Below are 20,132 nucleotides of genomic sequence, written 5' to 3'. Positions count from 1 at the left end.
GGTTTCTCACCAGCCCCTACCTCAATACAGTCAATATGGCTGCCATAATACAGAGAGGTTGTTCTTGACAATGGTATTTATGTCTTAGCAAGAAATATATAGAACAAAGTGAAATAAAATAATACCCAAACTTTATTAGAGCTGAAATAAAAACTACTTATATGCACATCTGAGAATTTTGCTCACAAAACTTATTTTTGTGAGTATATTTCAACAGAATTTTAATGTAAATCTAGCTTGTATTTTTTAATTGTAGTTAGACTGGCCACTGAATACGATTACCAAATTCCAATAGCTTTTGAAGTAGGAACTGGAGCGTTGTTAGATTGAGATCAGTTTCAGGCTAAGTCAACCCAGTGATACTTATAGTTGAAAGAGCCAAGGGTGAAGACCTTTCCTGCTGAATGTTTTTTTTCTGATGTTATCTTGTTTTATCACATAAAAGCTTACTTAAACACATACATTTGTGTTTGCAATTTTTTTAAAAAAAATGCAGAAAAGGAGTAATTTTATCAGCCAAAACTTTGGTTCCTAAAAAAAAAAAAATCCTTCCTCCATAAATAATTTTCGCAATAGATTCCCTCTCTGGAGCAAACACTTTTACCAAACTACGCTCTGGAGCAAACGCTTTTACCAAACTACGTTCTCTACCAGATCTAATAAATCATTCACAAAATGACACCCATTTACTTGTGCAGTTGAAATGTATTTAATAGTAACAAAATAACAACATGTAACATTAATATCAAATGAACAGCAGACGTTTCATAACAGTTCCTGAGTTGTTACACAAAAACATTTGCACACGCCTGCGTAGACATAACTTTTGTTACCGACAGACGCAAACACTGCGAAAACACACTTAGTAAATACAGTGAAATTTATTTCCGACAAACAGGGTTATTTTGATATATACAATAAGTTATGGAGTGCAATGTAATAAATCAAAAGATCAAAATAGTATGTGTATAAGTACATATTATACTGAATCACAACCGGACAATATGTCCAATACTCACATAAAAAAAAACAAAAAAAACTTGTAAAGCACAAAAAGGTCACTTATACACAGGAACAGCACTCCAAAAATCCCAACTCTAACACTTTAATGGTACATATAGACTTTGCAGCATAGTGTGGCATACAGTTTTCAAATGCATTGTTTATTTCTGTACTTGTTAACATTTGTGAATATGTTTTTATTTATTTTTATTTTTTAAAAAAGGGCTGATACAGTGTGCCTTATGAGTTGGATCTGGATCAGCCTTTAGCAATCTGCTACTTTAAGCCCGCCTATCTACAGTATATACAATGTTTGTTCGTAAGTTAAATGATTTGTAGGTAAAACAATTAAGGACGGCTTTTGATCTAATGTAAAAGAGTTTTCAAAAACAAGCTTGCTCAGTAAAAAACTTGAAACATCATATAAAAAAAGGATTATTTGAAAAAAATGGAGAGGGGTGGAGGATGTAGCTTACAGTAACCTGTGATAACACTGAGGGCCAAATATCAAATTTCACAGCTTTGAAATGCTTTCATTGTACAATACAAAAATGTTGGAAAATGAACTTGAACATGAAACGAGTGGTTTGACAACAACAACAACAACAACAATAATAATAATAATAATAATAATAATAATAATAATAATAATAATAATAATAATAATAATAATAATAATAATAATAATAATAATAGAAAAACTTAACAGGAAAAACAACAAAATCTGAGGTGTAAAAATATTTGGTGCCACAAATCGAATGAATACTTTGGCAAGTCAGTTGAGTTAATGTGCATCCGAGAGTAAATGTGCCATGTTACATCTTAAACTTCGTTAGCTTGCGCATCATTGTTGCTAGGTAACCTTAAAAGTGTTTGTTTCTGCTTCTCCCTGTGATTGTTGTCAAATGATGAATGAAGATTTGTGCCGAAAATGACCCTGTTGAAGAACAGAGAAAGAAGAAAAACATCAGTAAATCACACCCTGTCGTTCATTGTATTCATATTACTGTAAGTCAACTTAATGGCGCACAGATGCGGTTCGTAATTTCTGAACTTCCTCTACCTCATCTGCGTCAGCATAGTCAATCGCAGGAGCCTGTGCTGGAGTATTGTAACTGTGACAGAAAAAAACAGGGAACGAAATGAAAACGTGACACCGTCGGTGGATTTTACGCATCTTCAGAGCTGCATTGGTTTACTCACTTGTTTCCATTGTAAACACTTTTGTAACAGCACAAACGTTTCATTAAATAAATCACAAAAATCAAAGTGACAACTGCCATCAGTCCGCCACAAGACTGGAGGAAAATTCCAAGGACGTCAATGTCACCTGCAACGAGACGCAGAGCAAAATCAGATGGCGACTAAAATGGGAAACTCCAAAATGTCAACTTCTCGCCGGAAATTGAATAGACCATAGCTAAGATTTTACAGGCTGCAGAGCTACATGTAGAAATACACCGCTGAGTCAGAAACAACCCATCAGAGAATGCTGCAAGTTGATGACTTGATGCAATTCTCTGGGTTTCCTCAGATAACACACTTTTAAAACCAATTTCGATAATTAACTGAACTTTACCAGATGGCTTCATAACTGGGAACAATTCGAATGTTTGTGTGGTTAGACTGAATTGACGTTTTTTTTTTTTTTTTGCAAAGTGCCTTGAGATGATGTTTTGTGAATCGGTGCTATGTTAATACGCTGAATTGACGGGAATCACTCACAGACATCCATTACTTTCGGAGAACACTGAGCGTTTCCAGCGTCGTTCAGCGCCTGGCAGTAGTACTCGCCTGCGTCCTCTTTCCTCACACGTCGGAATTTCTGTGGGGATCGTTTTGAAAACCTTCTCAGTATCTCATTCACAAAGCAAAAAGCAATAATGCGAAGAAGGTGGTTATCTAAATATGATCTTCTGCAACCAGCACAACAGCAGGCACTAGGCCACAGCAAGAATAAAGCTAAAAAGTTTCCCCAAAGCAAACTCTGTGGAAGTCCGGTTAATAATAGATCAATGATGGCATTTCTTTTTGGAGCTTTTTATGCGTTTTGGCCGTTCATCCGCACAGAAACTCAGTTTAATAACAGCAAAAACTACTAGTGACCAGAGTAGACATTCCAGGAAACTCTGTATTTGTGTTTACGTGTGTACATAAGAAAACTGAGATATGGGGTCCTCTGCATTACATTACAATCTGCAACAAATAACACGACAATATATCGACATGGTCTTGTGTTTTATCAATTTCATATTCTAAAAAGCTATTTAAAACTAGTTCAACCTATACGTCGTCTGTCCACATAAATGACCCTCCTCACATCATGTTTAATTCCTAACAGGAAGTCGTGGTGGTTTTGAAACAATCTTATTGGTTGTCAGAGATTTTAGCTTTGCACTACGCTACCCCCTATGGGTTTGGCAGGTTTTCAATGACGTTCAAGGACGAATTTGTGCGAGTTTATGTGGATGAAAGATTTCCTGAAACCGATACCGAGTGTACCACTTTATTTTTTTTAAACAACGTGGTGGAGATGTTCTTTTCTATTTTTTTTTTTGTAGGATCTGGTTACGCGTGTACAAGATCTTGGAGTTTATCTTTTTCTGTCACTAACATGATGGTAAAGACAGAGATGAGACTGAGTCACATAAACCACTCACTTTCGAGACACGCTCACCGTGTGATCAACAAGCAAATCGTGAGAAAAGCTTAATTAATAGTCGTTCTTGGTTTTTAGAAATCAACTAACTTCTAATGACCATTCTTTGTTTCAGAAGATATGCAAGATCTTGATTTTTGAAGTTTAGTAAATCAAACACTAAAAACACAAATCATTTTCTATACTTATCCAGACTTGAAACATTAATAAAAAAATAAACTGCACTTAATAAATACAGTTAGCTTTTCTCCTAAATTTAATTATGTCAAGTTGGCAGCACAATTTGTAGTGAAATTCTCTCTTTGCAGGAGCCTTGTGAAGTACATAAATATTCAAACTGTGATCCTCAGTGGGTGAGGTTGGATGTGCAACACAAGTGCTATAATTCAGCTAAAGCTGATTGTATAAAAAAAAAATTCTAAATTCGGTTGACAACATTTAAAATGTTGTTAAAGATGTGACTCATAATTTTCATCTGTTTATAGATAGGTTTATTTTAATTTCTTTTTTAGTAAATTATAAAGATGGCCGATCGAATGCACCATTCTCCTCCTTTCATATGACAGCTAAGCTTTCTCAGAGGATATCTTTGCACAGAGGGATTAATCCTGCAATTAGTCATTCAATGGTTAAGGTTTTATTCAGATTAAGCTGTTTATGTTACATAAGCTGTAGCAAACTACGTTTAAGACTAAAGATTTCCACTGAAATAGATTTCAAAAAGAAACTCAGCTACTATAGAACTAAAACAATTCTACAAAGAATGAGTTTTTGTTGTTTTTACTGCCTACATTAAATTAATTAAGAAATAGTGGATTTTTACAATGCTTTTGTGTCTTCGTACCAAGCTTCCAGTGTCCGGGTTGATAATGTAGGAGAAGTTGACGAATCTCTGGCTGGTTTTTGGATCTTGAGGAAGCTCCTCGTTGTTGTGGAACCAGCGGTACTGAGAGGCCGGGAAGCCCTCGTTCTCCAAACATCGCAGCTCCGTTGACGTTCCCACGGTGACGGACTCCGGCACGCTGCACCGCGGCACAACGGGTTTCACTGCACACAAGCAAAATAAATAAATAAATAAATTCCCCTCAGTACAACGGCTTTGGACTTTTCTATTATCTTTAGCTTTTTAAACTCATCACATGGTGAAAATAAATGTGTCATGTGACAACTGAAGCCTGTAATCTGATAACAGAAGAAAAGTGATTTCACCAGAGATGCACAGCTAAGAGTTTTTTTTTTTTTTGGCAGATTTCCAAGCTGAGGTTTTTTTAAAGCTCTCCAATTTTGTCTGATTCCAACTTCTATTTGCTTTAACATAAGAAGGTATCAAACCATTTCTAAAATATTTTTCCAAGCATTAAGCAGAAGCAACATCTCGCCACGTGTGAAAGAACAGATGCTGCAAAACTGTTTTCTATCAGCATGTTGAGTGCAGCAAGTATTGCAAAAATGACAATTAGTTAACTAATTTAGAGATCTCCAAAAGGCTGCTAACATTTCCAAGTCTAGCATAACTTCATGCAAGATGGCGCTAGAAAGGACAATACAGAGCAACTTTCCTGGAATATGTTTAACCTTCTGTTATATGCCGAAAGTCTCACTCTCTCTCACCTTCTCGCAGCCTGAATGAACCACAGCTTCGTCTCGACACACTTTCTAGAAAATACAGCTTCCTCTTAAATAGCTTCTTATGTCATCCTCACTCAGGATTTCACCAACTGAAGTTTAAGACTTTTTAAGACCATTATTAATAAAATTTAAGACTTTTATCATGACTGAAATGTATAAAAGAAAGTTGCATATCTATATTTATGTGTGTATAATAATGGTATTCCTTGTGAGATTATAGATATTGTCATGTTCTAATATTAGTTGAAGAGATTATTTACAGTCCTTTAAATCTTTTTTCCCCATTTGTTATCATAGATGAATCTGCGTCTCTCAATTTTTGTTTTGGTTACATCTCCCTCCTCATTACCAGCTGTATGTCTTTCCGTAAAAACAACTTTGTTGAAATAAAATTCTTCAGACTGGTGCTTGACCACCATGTTTAAAGCCCACCAACCCTCTGGCTTTGGAGTTTGTGTCGATCTTAGATCAGTGCTTGCAGTAGCATTGGTGACTGTTTTTTGTGAAGTTTTAGCAGCAGACCTAAATGTGACATTTCTGTTTGTGACTCTTGGCAGCAGTTTTGTGCTTTTCACACTGCATGATAGATGCAAAAAAAGCTAGCTAGTCAGCTAGCAAGGGTATGTTAGCAGCTACTTACTGTTAGCCTCAACCGCTTCGAGTCACAGAACGAAATGAAGATGTCTGTGCTTGGCTTAAACTTTTGCACAACACAAAAATCACAATGTAGGAAATATAAAATTAAATAGTCCTGCCATCACAAAATTTAAGACCAGTGATTAGCATATTTAAGGCCAACATACATAATTTTAAATTAATTTTAAAAACTTTAATACTTTAATTTGAAATACCATAATCTAAGAGTTTTTAACACTTTTTATGGATGTATGGACACTGTGACTTATACTGTAAATAGGTTTGAGCCTTCCTTCCTCAGTGTCTGACGTGAAAAATGTTGCTGTCACAGCGACTTGGTAGCACTTAGGGTGATTGACTTCTGAGACAGGATGTCACCGGTCAGAACCTTTACAGCTAAAAACCGATGAATTCAAGTCACCTACTGATTTCTAGATATTTTACGTTCTCATTGGGGTTTCATGTAGAAAATGAATTAAAACTCTAACAGGACGGCCATATCACCAAAATAATGATTAGGTGTGCTAATTGACTGAACTGATTTGAACCGGGTAGCTGATAAGACTACACATGTGTACGCAGTCATGAAGCTTTGGCGCAAATTCAATCTGGGAGACTCTTTAGCCTCACCTGCCTCATCAATCAGAGCCTCCCTCTCTTCACCCTGGACCTATCAGCGTTGGATCAAGCCTCGCTTCGGCCAATCATCGTTCGAGCTCCAGTTGAAAAGGACCTCCTGGCCACTGCCTCCTCCGCTTACCAGCTGCGAACAACCCACCTCTGCCCCATCTCCACCTTCTGCTCCTGGGTCTCAGGCCACATCCTTCTTCGACCGCCGCCACCAGTACAGGCCCGGGGGGGATTACATTCCTATGCAGCATCAGGAATGTTTATTGAGCTTATCGAAGTTCCATCTCGACATCCCCGGCCGGGGCCTGAACGCCAAAGGACTCTAATGTTTATTTGTCATTAAACTTTCTTTAATTGCTTTCTTTCTCTGTCTGAGTCTCTCCAGATTGAATTTGATTTGTGTATGCCACAAACAGCAAAGACTGCTGACTCTCCTTCTTTTAGTTGTCTCTGTGCATGTCAGAGTGTACTCAGGGGCTTATGTCTAAATATAAAGTTGAAATTGCTAGCCTGTGATGCTGGGTAAAACATTGCTACTGTTAAGGAATGCAAAGTTTCACAGTGACAATGACAAAACTAGTCAGAGAGCCTTCACATGGCAGCCAGTGGGTTCCACATTGTTAGTATTTACTTTTGTAACATTACAAATTCAAAAATAGCTGAAATTAACTCCATAAGCTACACTAAACATGTGTTTATTTCTGTGTAAATTAAGGCAGATATGTTGTAATTTTCCTCTGATGATCATGTCAGACAAAGAAAAAAAAACACGCTAAAGAAAGTAGGGCTGTAGCGATACACTAATCTCACAATACAATATGATACGCGATATTCTGTTCATGATGCCATATATATATATCACAATATTCAGCAAACTATATGATTCGATACATTTTTAAGATTTTCTGAAAGATTTTAGAGGGACAGAGTGATTGTGGTGACATTTTGTGGCTGTTCCATAGACTTGGATTAAATTAATTGAACTGATGGTGTAACATTGATGTAATAAATGTTGTTTTTGTTATACATTTGTTATTTGTTTGCTTTGTTTAAATGTTAATTGCGTGGCTTTTTGTATTTGGTTATGCAAAAAAGGACCCTTTTTTGTCGAATTCACTTATATTAGGTAATGTAATTTATCTATTTCATTTGATTATGTAATTAATTGTAACTGGTTGTTTCATTAAATGTCATTTTTAATGTACATGTGCAACTGGGTAAAAAATGTCCTGTGATAGCTGTCACTTAATTCACGTGGATTTGACATAAAACTCAAAGTAGGATTTAATGTATCGATATGTGCGTATGAAAAATTGATACTTAGGAAAAGAAATATTGATAAATATCGTAAAATTACACAGCCATAAAAGAAATTATTGCAGAACTCAGTACCAGTAGTCCATTAGCTCATCCTGCAAGCACCTCTCAATGCAGTATATGGTTGTCTAGCAATTTCACATGAGTGCACATCATATTTTAGGGACAAAGGGACATTGATCTTCTAGTCAGATGTGGAAGTGCTTACTTGAAACAAGAGAAACTGATTCTTAGCATAACTTTGCGGTACTTTGTTCTTAAAATATGTTTAACATAGTGCATCTCAATCACTGAATCAGAACCACATTTTCTCCCTGTACCTCGAACTGCGAGACTAATAAGAATCTCATCAAAGTCCCTCTGATCTTCGATGGCGGCCACTTCGCAGCGGTACTCGGCGGTGTCGGCCCGAGAGGTGTTGAAGATCAGAATGTTGGCTGGCTCTCTGAGCTGGGCTCTGTTCTCCAGGTCCCCTTTTCAGAAGAGAGAAGAAAACACTTTACAGTTCCTCATTCAAACACACAGTGCGACTTCACGCTTCAGAAACAGAGCTCTCCAAAGGGCCCATTCATTTGCGCCGAGTTCCGAGGCGTCGCTTTGAAACGCTCCAGAGTTTCTCCCTCCCCCAAGAGACACGCACTCCGAGAGGTTCACCTGAGATCTTGTTCTGGAAGTACACGTAACTGGGAACGCCATTTTTGATCTTCTTCCACTCTATCCTGGGGTTGTTTGTTGAGATAGACTCTATTAAACAGGTCAGTTCAATGGCTGTGGAAAGAAAGCAAAAACATGTGAGAGAAAAGAGGGGCAGGGGGTGGGGGGGGGAAGAGTGAGAGACTGAGAGCCCGGGTCAGGGAAATAAAAGGTACTTTGGATAAAAAGGTTAGATTTATTCTCCTGCAACTTACGCTCAAACTCATTTGCCCAAACAATCTTGTCTGTGGTTCGAAGGATTACCCCAAGCGATGATGGAATGTGGCCTGTGGGGACAAAAGCAAAACCAAAAAAATAAATAAAATAAACAACTTACTAAATGCTGAGTAACCCTCAGAGCAAAAAAAAAATGAAGCATTTTCATCAGGAGACATTATTAATCAGGCACGTTGCCTAATAACCAGCAGATTAGACAGATAAATCAGGAGAGCGTGCGAGCCTTGGGATCTGATTCAGTGTGAAAACGTCTCATTAATTACTTCCTATTTATATATTTAAGAGGACTAATGCCTCAGGCTAAAACAGTTGAGTTCTACTACTTAATGAACACGCGGACCACACAGGAAAAGGCTTTTGGAATCAACTTGTAGCAGAAATATTCTCACTTTATATCTCTGTTGATTGCTCAATCACATATAATAAAGTAATTATTTGAAAGTGGATTAACTGTATGGTAAGTGAAAACTAAATAATCAACGATTATCACAAAGCAAATACAAATGTTTTGACGGTTAGCCAGGATTTAAATGTCTCTGCTCAACTCAGATTCAGGAGAACGCAGCAACATAAGAGTGTACTTCTCAAGCACGTCTTGTTTTAAAAGGAGACTACAGTCCTGCAGTTCAGCGCTGACAACAAAGTGGCAGAGCTTTCTTTCAGTTTTATTTATTTATAAGATGAGATGCACAGGGAAATCGGCTGGTAACTGGCGTCATCCGATTTTTACCTTAATGGCTTTAAAAAATTATTTTAAAATAAACTATTGGTCAATCCTCCATATCTAATAATTACAACAACCTCATTCACTGAATTTTCAGTGTTAGTTTCAGTAATACTCTCCGACACCAGACAAATGTCTGGATGACAAAATGTCCACGATGAAAACCTGGATTTGAACAACAATGAGTCACTCGTTAGTACACATTTACAACAAACATATCAAAAAAAAAAACTAACTGCAGGATTCTTTTCTTTATAACCCTCAGAAATAAAAACATTATTAAGTCAAAATCAGAAGTCAAGAAAAATTGGAAGCTAACCGAATCAGCGCTTACCAAAAGATGTTCAGTAAACATTTTCTTGAGTAAAGTAGGCACGTGTTTGCTTTTGAACCATAATTAATCTACCATCTAGATTTCCCTCTGGTACAAACAAAACACATGATATGAACTTAATTTTAGGTTCACTGATTGCATCAACTGCTCAGAGCAATTCGTGTTATTTCTTAAATGTCAGACCGTGAAAGGAAGTGGCATAATTCACAAGTTCCATCGAAAACGGACCAGAAAAAACCCCACCAAAAACAAAAAGCCAGTATAATTGGTAAATAACTGAATTTGAGAGTAAGGGGCGGGGTACAACAAGACAATAAATTAAGAAAATCTTCAAATCGTTAATCGGCGTGTCTGTGTTTAGTCACTGGTACCCTGTATTCAACCTTTTTTTGTTGCTTAGGCCACATCTAAATGCAGTAATTGCTTGGTAGACATGCAAATAATGGCTCCCACGCTGAGTAATGAAAGCGTTCCTGCTCGCGGTAGGGGAAGAGCAACTGGGATTGTAAATGAGGGCAGGAATAAGACAATAATAATCAGCCGAGCAAATCCTGAATACAACGAGACGTGCCTGTTCGCCTGAGGCACTGCGAATTCAGAGGTATTTATTCAACACATTCTTGTTAGCAGATGAGTGACCCTGAGACGTTGCTGCGTGGTACAACAAAAGGGGGGAGGAAAGACTGTTGCTTAATCAGAAAAACGAAGAAGAAACGCGAGGTCCCGCCAAAGTATCCGGTCATGTAAACACAGCCGAGGACACTGATGAGATTTGACTCCCGGGTTTCTGCTTCAGTCTCTGATGCTGACTTTCCCACTCTGTACATCAGGATCTATTTTTACTGCAGCTGTGACTGGACATCCTGTGAAACACGAGGAGACTCCGTTCAACAAACGCGTCCCCCGCATATCCTTGTACAGTCTTTGAGGAGCGATTATGCTGCTCCTTCTGCAGCAGCAAGGGGTCGGCCACCTTTACAAGCCAAAAAGTGTCATTTTGCTCTCACTTCTGCTGTATGAAATTTGCCCTGACTTGCAAAATCCGCATGGTCCTCAAGAAAAAAAGTTGTCAAGTTTTATATTAAATGAATGCAACATCCCTTATTCTGCAATGTTTTTTAGAATTATCGTGGCCTAAAATGACTGATTTTGCGGCACCTTTTTCAACATGATTTTACAAAAAGTTGAAATTGCCCAAAAAACACAGAATTTTAATAGTAAACATCCATCCATCCATTTTCTTTCACCCTTGTCCCTCAGTGGGGTCGGGAGGGTTGCTGGTGCCCATCTCCAGCTAACGTTCCGGGCAAGAGGCGGGGTACACCCTGGACAGGTCGCCAGTCTGTCGCAGGGCAACACAGAGACACACAACCATGCACACACACTCTCACACCTAGGGACAATTTAGAGAGGCTAATTAACCTGACAGTCATGTTTTTGGACTGTGGGAGGAAACCTGGAGTACCTGGAGAAAACCCACGCATGCACAGGGAGAACATGCAAACTCCATGCAGAAAGACCCCAGGCTGGGAATCGAACCCAGAACCTTCTTGCTGCAAGGCAACAGCTCTACCAACTGTGCCACTGTGCAGCTAATAATAGTTAACATTTGAAGTGCAAATAATATTTTCATCTTCTTGAAATAAAACCCGTAATACAAATAAAATCATGTCCTGAGGAGTTGTCAAAGTGCAAAAGAGCAATTTCATATGTGGCCATTCAAGTTAGTATGAACTGTTTACACCGCATAAGCAAATCTTACAGAACATGAAAAAAAAAATAAAAAATTAAAAATAGGCAAATGTCACTGTTTAGCGTTTGCTTTCATCTTGCAGATTCGACTCTCAAGAAAAGCTGTGAAACAGGAAGTTAAATTAGTAGTAGGCCTAAAGGGGATTGGTCAAAACTCAGCCGAGTTGCAGTGATTCAGTCAGAAACGAAGGGAATACAAGAAACGTTAAGGTAAATGGTCAGATACAAGTGAAAATTCCAAGTGTGTGTAAAATTTTCAAGTGATTAGTATGTTTTCATTAGTAGCTGTGGTCGCAACTTCCTGGAGGCCCTGATATTTATGGAGTAAATAGAAATATCATGTAGTCTGTGACTTAACGAAGACACATTCCTATGTTAGTATCATTTAGCTGAGGTGGTTCTTTGCCAATGCTGTATTGTAACACGGGAAAATGGCTAAGCTTACATCTTATATTACCTTTTTATCTAAAACACTGTTCATTTCTTCATCACATTTGGTCAATGTTTGTTTATTGTTTTCGGTTGTTGTTGTTTTTTACTTTGGGTATTTGAAATATCTTCCAGTTTCAGGGTTAAGTGTTCTTTACAAAATGAAAGTTTATTAGTCTTTGAGAGAGAAAACTCACATTATTATGCAACTATCAATATGCTAGTTGAAAACGATTTCAAAACAACAATATTATCATTTATCGCAATAATTACTGGAACAAAATACCGTCCAGCGAACTACACATTTTTCTGATTTTTATTTGGACAGTGCTTTGTAAATTATGGATATGTTTTATTTTTACTTCAAAATTATGCTTAACCCTTTCATGCATGAATTATGATCCTTTGTGTCAGGATTTTTTTCCAATTTTTTTTTTTACATTTTCTTAAGGCATAAAAAAAAGGTAGGAAAAATTTTTTAGGTGATCAATTGTAATTTTCTCTAAATACAAAGTTGTTATTTGAAAAATACATCAGTAGTATTGTTCTTTAGGGGTTATCTGATGTCACAATATTTTTTTTACTTGCAAGAGTCGTCTACGGTAGAATGAGCGTCCGGGTCGGTTGGCATGCTTTTTTGGCTGTCGGCCATATTGGATTAACAAAAATAATTTCTTGCATTTGCAGCTGATGGCCAGCAGTTGATAGTGTATTTTATGATGCGTTAGTGTCCACTTCAGTGGTCTGTGTGCATTTATAACAAAAAAAATCCAGAAGAAGCACAAGAAAATGTCTTTTAGATAGCTGTCCACTGTAGTGATCGCTATGCATGAAAGGGTTAAAAAGGAAGTGAAGTTTGTGATTATATAGTGAGAAAAAATAATAAAAGAGGTCACAAACTGTTTCAGGACATTTAACCAGATGAGAAAGAAAGCAAAACCTGGAGGCTTTCCCAGTCGCACGGGTTGCGATGTGTGTAATGAGTTGCTCCAAGTTAACAGACATATTGTGGTGTACAGATTTGAAGGGAACATCTGTTTTGATAAGTACATTAAACAAAAGGTCACTGCCCTCATGTCCACTTAGCGGAAAAAGGCCCAGTTCTCAGACTTTCTTAATTGGATTTCACAATAACTGGATTTGTGGCTGCGGGTTAAATTGGGCCACAATGTATAAAGAAGTGGACCACTTCCATAAAATTAACACTTTGTAGAGTTTTTTTTTCAGGCTGTGGGAACAACTGAGTGCACTCAATTAACCGGACAATGTGCAGCTAATTATTAATGCCAGATTATAATAAAGGCATCTAAACAGACATGCTTTGTCCCCCGGTGACACGATCGGGGCTGAAGAGACGACAACGGCGTTTCTGGTTTGTTAAAATAATCTCGCTGGGGGGGGGGGGAGAAGAAGGCGAATGCAGGGCCTTATTTTAATCCCTCGCTTATTGTGAGGCGCAAACGAAATGGGTTCTATAGCCTGTTCGGAGGCAACCCCGCTTTTAAATAGCCAAATTCTGAAATCCTCTTATGAAAACCCGACAGAGCCCGTCCCCATCCGCGCAACCGAAGTTGTTGATCCTCTGCCTCTATAAAAAGCCTATTCCCAGACATTCCAGTGCTGTCGCTGCAAATATGCTGAAAAGGCCGAGGCTGGAAGCCAGGACCATTGGGATTCACAGGACAGAGTGTGTAATAAAAAAAATAAAAAAATAAAAAAATTCCTTCCAGTAGATTACACAGAGGCAGCCGAGTTGTTATTTAGTACTGGAGGGACTGGTATGATAGGGGCAGATGAACTGTGCTTCGCCCTTGTCTTGGTCTTCTTAAATCACCGGAGACGACAAGTATGATGACACTGGCTGAGGAAAAACCCAGAAACGGAGCCGCAGTTTTCTCCACCTCTAGCAGCTCCACAGTCCTCGGGAGACACGAAGACCAACTGATGAACGTACTAAGTTTTGATGTGAAATGATCCAAGATGCAAAACATGACAAAGTTTTTACTCAATTGAATTGATTTGATGGAGTGGTTCTCACCTCTTTTCCTCTGGGAATCATGAATTAATATGAGTTACAGCAACATTTAATTTCCCTATGGGATTAATAAGGTACTTTCTGAATTTTAATTTTAGGGGGTTTTCCTGCCACCACACGCCTGACTTGAATTAATGGGTTTTTGATGCAAAGGATTTATCGTTTTTGTCTTTCTACCAGAAACGGAGATGACAAAAATTCTTCAGTCAGGTGTTTTGGCCTCAACTTGCCCCTTATTTGCAGAGATTTCATAATTAATTTCATTAGTTTTTTTTCTGCTGTTTTGCTTACCGTGTTTCCCCGAAAGTAAGATTGTCTTACTTTCTTTTTATCCCCAAAAGCCCCACTATGTCTTACTTTCGGGGTATGTCTTATATTGGAAAAAATTGTCGAATTTTTTGTTTTAACCATAAAATTAACATTTATCAACAACCTGAACAGTATTGTATTACCGTATTTTAAGCAGGAGGCGGCAGTGACAAGTGCAGGGGACGGCGCGGTGACGTATGGAGAGGGGTACGGTGCGGACGTGGGCAGGAGGCGGCGCACAGCTAGATGAGAGGGAGGCGGCAATACCCCTGTGTTTCCCCGAAAGTATGTCTTACTTTCGGGGTACGGCTTATAGTAGCCGACCCCCCTGAAACCCTCGATACATCTTACAATCGGGGGTGTCTTACTATCGGGGAAACACGGTATTAATTTTGGATATTTAAAATGTCTTCCACTTCCAGTGTTAAATATTCATTAGAATTTAAAGTTTATTGATCTTTGAGAAAGTATTCTTGCATTATTATGCCATTACATTACTTTAAAATTGTATCAAAGCAACAATATCGTGATAACTTCTGGGACAATTTATTGTCTAGCAAAATCTGTTATCGTGACAGGCCTGGCTTAAAACTGTCCATGTTGTCTGGGTTGTTCAATGAGAGCATCTGTAAGTGTGAAAATATGATTAAATGTCGTTACTGCGTTTAGTTTTCTGTTACCGATCACACTTCTTTATAAGACTGGTGTCCCAAATAAACGTATTAACATGAATATGGTTTTTTCGAGAGGAGTATTTGTGTTTGTGGGGCTGTGAATGCTCTCTCATGCAGTCACAGCCATACAATTACCTGAATAAAGAAGTAATAGACTATATCTGCTTGTCTTCACTAAAATGTGATTTAAAAGAAAAAAAAACAGATTATTTCGAAGTTGGGCAAACTGAACCACACGTCTTCATTAAAAAATTAGAACAAAACGAGAGCAGAAGCCTCACTTAGGTTCATTTAACCAAAAGAATCCAGCTTTATGTGCCACCGCTGCGCCTCAAGGATGAATTAAACAATGCTCCGTCTTCTCCTTATTCATTATTCAGAGTCTTGGAAAACTTGAGGTTAGACAGTTGTATACTGTCAACTCCGGTCTGAAAGCGTGCATTTTCATCATTTTCATCATTTCTCCTGCTGGTTTTGAACTGTACTCCCCCCTCCAACATCCATCACAGGTCACTCCCGGGCGTTGACATTGGTGTACAATATTGATCTGTGGCAGATATTCGGTTGAGAAAGTCGACTCTTTGTCAGGAGATTTCTACTGATGCTAAAATGGATACAAGCGCCCCGCCTTCATCATTTTGCTCCTGCGAAAGAATTCCCATCTTATTGAACACGCTGTTATGATTAGAGATGCACATTTTAAGAGTTTTCCTTGCAAATTTCTAGTTTCTTTTACGGGCTGATCTGCTAATTTCATTTTTTTTTCCCCAAAGAAAAATAACCAATGATGGAGAAACAAAAATAGCTTCGGGTTATCAGTGGTTTTGAATCCGTTGTAATGATGTTGTATGAAGGAATTACAATAAAATCTCCATTTATCCTTCAAATCATATGTCTCTTAGTTTTACCTTTATTTATTTATTCATTTATATATTTATTTTTACTAAATCAGCATTTATAGACTGAAAATGTTGTAAGTTCTTTGTTTGGATGAATTTAATAGATTTTTTTTTTATTTGGCCTGCTCATCAAAGTCTATCATGTTGTCCAGTTTTATCCAGACATAAAACTATATAGTACAGTTACACACTCAATGGGTTAATATGTTAACACTCACTGTACTCCAAAATCCATCACATGAGCAAAATAAATAGATTTGGGCCAAAACCTAATTTCCTGCCAAATTGGAGACGCACAAACTCTTCAGCTTGTGGAGAGGAAAGAAAGTAAAACACATCATCCTGTTTTCAGTCAACTATATTCTCACTTACTGAAAAAATAACTTTACAAATTGTAAATGTCTACAGAGAATAAACGAAGCCCCGTGAGTTGAGCTCTTTGTTTTATTTTTATTTTTTGTTTTGTTTTTTTAGCTCAGAGTATTTTAGATGCATGCATGCAGAACATTTCTGTATGCTGTCTAGCAGGCCTGGGATTTCAAATACCCACAGGTCACCACCATGTGGCTGTCCTATTGCTTCAAACCAAACATTTGTTCTTATTCTGGAAATTTCCTCAGAGACATCTGCTAAGAAAAGCAAACACAGATGCTCCCATGTTTCTACAGTAAAAAAAAAAAAAAGATAAAGAAAAATAGTTAAGTTTGTCTCTTTTCTCAATGCTGTACCATTAACAAAAGGCTGAATAATGTTTTTTTTTTGTTGTTGTTGTTGCTTATGTGCGTTTAAACCCCATTTTTGGTCTTAATTCAAAAGCTGGTTTTAGCAATAAAATATCCTAAAAGCTATAGAGCACCACACAAACAGAAACCATCTGAGCTCAGCTGACATTCCCCAGCCTGTCCACATCAAGCTAGCCTTCTGGTTAGCGGGCAGAGAGCTCCGACCTACAGCTCTCGTTCTACTAACGGGACCCAAACCTCACTAAGTACGCCTTCATGAGAGCTTACAGGGAAGGGGACGAGCAACTCACCTAGGCTGGTGTACAGAACAATGCAGGCGACGAGTCTCGCCATCGCCATCTTGCAGCGTTTCATTCAGGGACCGCCGTACAGCTGCACACACTCAGCACCTCTGAGAGGTATGAGGATGGGCTCCGAACTGACTGGTGGATGTTGCCATCGACGAGTTTCCATAGCTACAAGCGTGGACCGTGTGTATGTGTGAGTGGTGCCCTGAGCGTTGTCTGACAGGCGGTAGGCGGAGTCAAACAATGCCTCCTCGTTCTCTCTCTCTCTCTCTCTCTCTCTCTCTCTCTCTCTCTCTCTCTCTCTCTCTCTCTCTCTCTCTCTCACACACACACACAAAGCACTCTGAGCACATGTCGTGGGAAAGGGGTGACCCGCACCCTCTAGTGGTTACGTGAAAAAAAAAATTTAAACAGCTGACTGCTTTTTATTTATTTTTATTTTTTTACATTATTTACATTCACTGTTATTGATTTATGCATTTAAACGTCCTCACAAGACATACTGGTCCGTACTATAAAAACAGAATGCAGAGGGAATATAAGGTAAAAGGTCATAAAGGACAAGTGGTTGATGCAGAGTCACCACGGATAAGTTTTGTTTGTTTTTTCTAATGTGATGATCGTTTTAAAAAAATTTTCATAAATTGGCAAATGTAACATTAAGCACTAGTATTTAATAACCATGTTTCATTTCTGTGAAATTATCAAAGCTATTCTAGACAGAAAAACAAAGGAAGTGTAAATTTCTGCCAAAAAAAAACCCCTCAGAAATCTTCTAGAAGACATTTATGAGTTTCAAAAGTTGAAAGGTTTCGGCAATTGGAAATTTTCTGAGTTTTAAAAGTGCAAACACTTTCTACTCACTGGCATAAGTAAACAGCATTTTAGAAAAAAATAACCCATCATATGCAGACAGTGAAAGATGGTGGTAGTAGTATGATGGTCTGGGGCTGCTTTGTTTGCTGCCCTCAAGGAAAACTAAATATCCTCAGGGAAAAAGTTTTAAAAGTCACATAAAGACAAAGACTGAGCTGTTTTCCACACAAACTATCACATGATTGGGTTCGACTTTTAATCCAAGGACAAAAATATAAGCTGATCAACTGTGTTTATTATGATAGTAAAAAAAGAAGAAAAGAAAAGAAAAAAAACCTTGAAAAGTTTGACTCTAAAATATTAGTGTCTGTAAAGCCGTACCAAGGATTTCTTGTATCAATTAGCATGATTAAGAAAACACTACAAGGGCATCAGAGCTGAAGAGGCACTGACTACGGTACATGATGATGCAAGTGTGCTTTCTAATGTCAACACCAGTCCTTTTTCCACCAGACCAAACATTCCCAAACTGGAGCATGCATGAGTCACAGATGATGCTAAAATAAATAAATAACAATATATATATTTTCTTTTAAAAAGGACCTAAGATATATATTTTTAAATATTTGCATCCGCTACGAGAGGAATTAAATTACAGATAAGGTTGTCTCTTTAACAGGATAATTTTTCATTTTTATTTTACTGAACTCCTAGCAAATTCCACCAACACACAGCAGGGGGCAGTATAAAACCAGAAATGATTTTATGAGCTAATTAAAACCCTGATTTGAATTTATGTTTACATTCTGAATTTATTTAAGTTACGAAACTTCCCCTTTAAACAACCTGGCTAAATCAACATGTCCTTGTTGTGAGAAACCTTACTGCATCGGTTATTTTTTATCTCAGAGTGGCAGCCTAAAACAGCTGTTTTGATTATTTTGGGGAGGGAAAATTGATGTTTCATCAAAAAAATATTGAAGAAATAGACTGACCATATAGAGAATAATTTAGAGAGCCCAATTGAGTCAAGTGTTATGCAAATGTTTTCATAAAGCCTTTTCAATGCAATCTTTACACACTGAATAAATTTTATGAAGATGCTATATTTGTATATATATATATATATATATATATATATCTGTAAATTATCACTCACCTCACCTATTTCCTCTCACAGCCTTTATTTGACCTCACTAGCCAGATCTAATACCAGTTGTGGTTGATTTAAGGTGCTGAATATGCGCAGGATATTAAAGAGTATTAGCTGGCACCTTTATTGAAAACCCTAAATTGAAAGTGCAAATTTATTTTAAAGTGAAGTAGATAAGGAAAAATGCCACCTGTGCAGACTGTATAAGCCGAAACAATTTATCATCCTTAGTCTTTCCTGATTTTTTATATTTGATTTTATGTCACATGCAGCACTGTGAGAAAGTTAGGCCAGAATTTGTGCAGATATCCGATGTTCCTGATTTTTTTTCCTTGCCCTTTGAAAGTTGCAGATCATCCATGAAATATTCAACAACATTCTAAGCAAGCACACAACAAAAGCAGCATTGAAATTATCATTTCAACGATTACTGAAAAAAGCAAATGGACTAAGCTCCTCCTCAGAGTTGCAGTTTCCAAGTTTCTGCATTACAGAGCAGCACCTTCCCTGCTACTCCCCCCACTCAGCTCCTTCAGACTAGCAAGCCACAGTTAGTAAACACCTGGTGGATCTACACATCTGCTGAGCTCATTACACAACTTACTTCTCAGTGCAGCATTGATTAAAATGTTGTTAAAGGGATAATACAGGAGCACTGTCCTGATGACTTCCTGAACGCGGAGTGTTGGAGAGACAGTGGCACAATTTCAAGCCAAATTTGATATAGACAGCATTTTTATAAGAACTGAAGGTAACGTAGCTACTTGATGATGCTATAAAATGGCTCTATGTGGCTGTAAAACACACAATACTGCCGCTTTAACATTTAAAATTTGCAGCCTTGTATTTAAACGCATAGACCCTCCTACTCCTCAGAATAACTGACAGACACAAAATGTCATTACTTTTTCTATAATTGGCTTAAATATGATTCTGAACCAGTATTTAGATGACAAGGTGTTTTCAGGTTGCTATAGTCCAAATATTTTTACACAGGTTGAACATACAAAGACATATAAAGTTTAATATGTACTATTTGGGTGTATTCAGGTCATATTTAAGAGTATCTTTAATGGATATGCATATCTCCAACAGCCCGTCTGTAAGACGGAAAAAAAAAAAGCTCATATGAGATTCCCATAAAGCCCCCAGCCCCCCTCCTTGCAGCTATTAT

General features: G+C 37.7%; 1 protein-coding gene across 1 annotated transcript; it reads right to left on the bottom strand.

Annotated features, from left to right (window-relative positions):
• Window positions 1–685: 685 nt before the first annotated feature.
• jam3a (junctional adhesion molecule 3a) lies at window positions 686–17,235 on the bottom strand. Its single transcript, XM_008425005.3, has 9 exons — window positions 16,993–17,235; window positions 8,782–8,853; window positions 8,528–8,641; window positions 8,194–8,346; window positions 4,506–4,708; window positions 2,728–2,827; window positions 2,206–2,332; window positions 2,066–2,117; window positions 686–1,939 (listed from the first exon to the last, which is right to left on the bottom strand). Exons 1-9 carry the CDS (start codon window positions 17,054–17,056, stop codon window positions 1,904–1,906), a joined length of 921 nt encoding a protein of 306 aa, XP_008423227.2. The 5' UTR covers window positions 17,057–17,235; the 3' UTR covers window positions 686–1,903.
• Window positions 17,236–20,132: the final 2,897 nt, after the last annotated feature.

Source organism: Poecilia reticulata, chromosome 13 (assembly GCF_904066995.2).
Source record: "Poecilia reticulata chromosome 13, P_reticulata-male-v2, whole genome shotgun sequence".
In the NCBI taxonomy this organism is placed as follows: domain Eukaryota; kingdom Metazoa; phylum Chordata; class Actinopteri; order Cyprinodontiformes; family Poeciliidae; genus Poecilia; species Poecilia reticulata.
The sequence above is the reverse complement of the archived record's forward strand: the minus strand, read 5'-3'. Positions and strand labels throughout refer to the sequence as shown.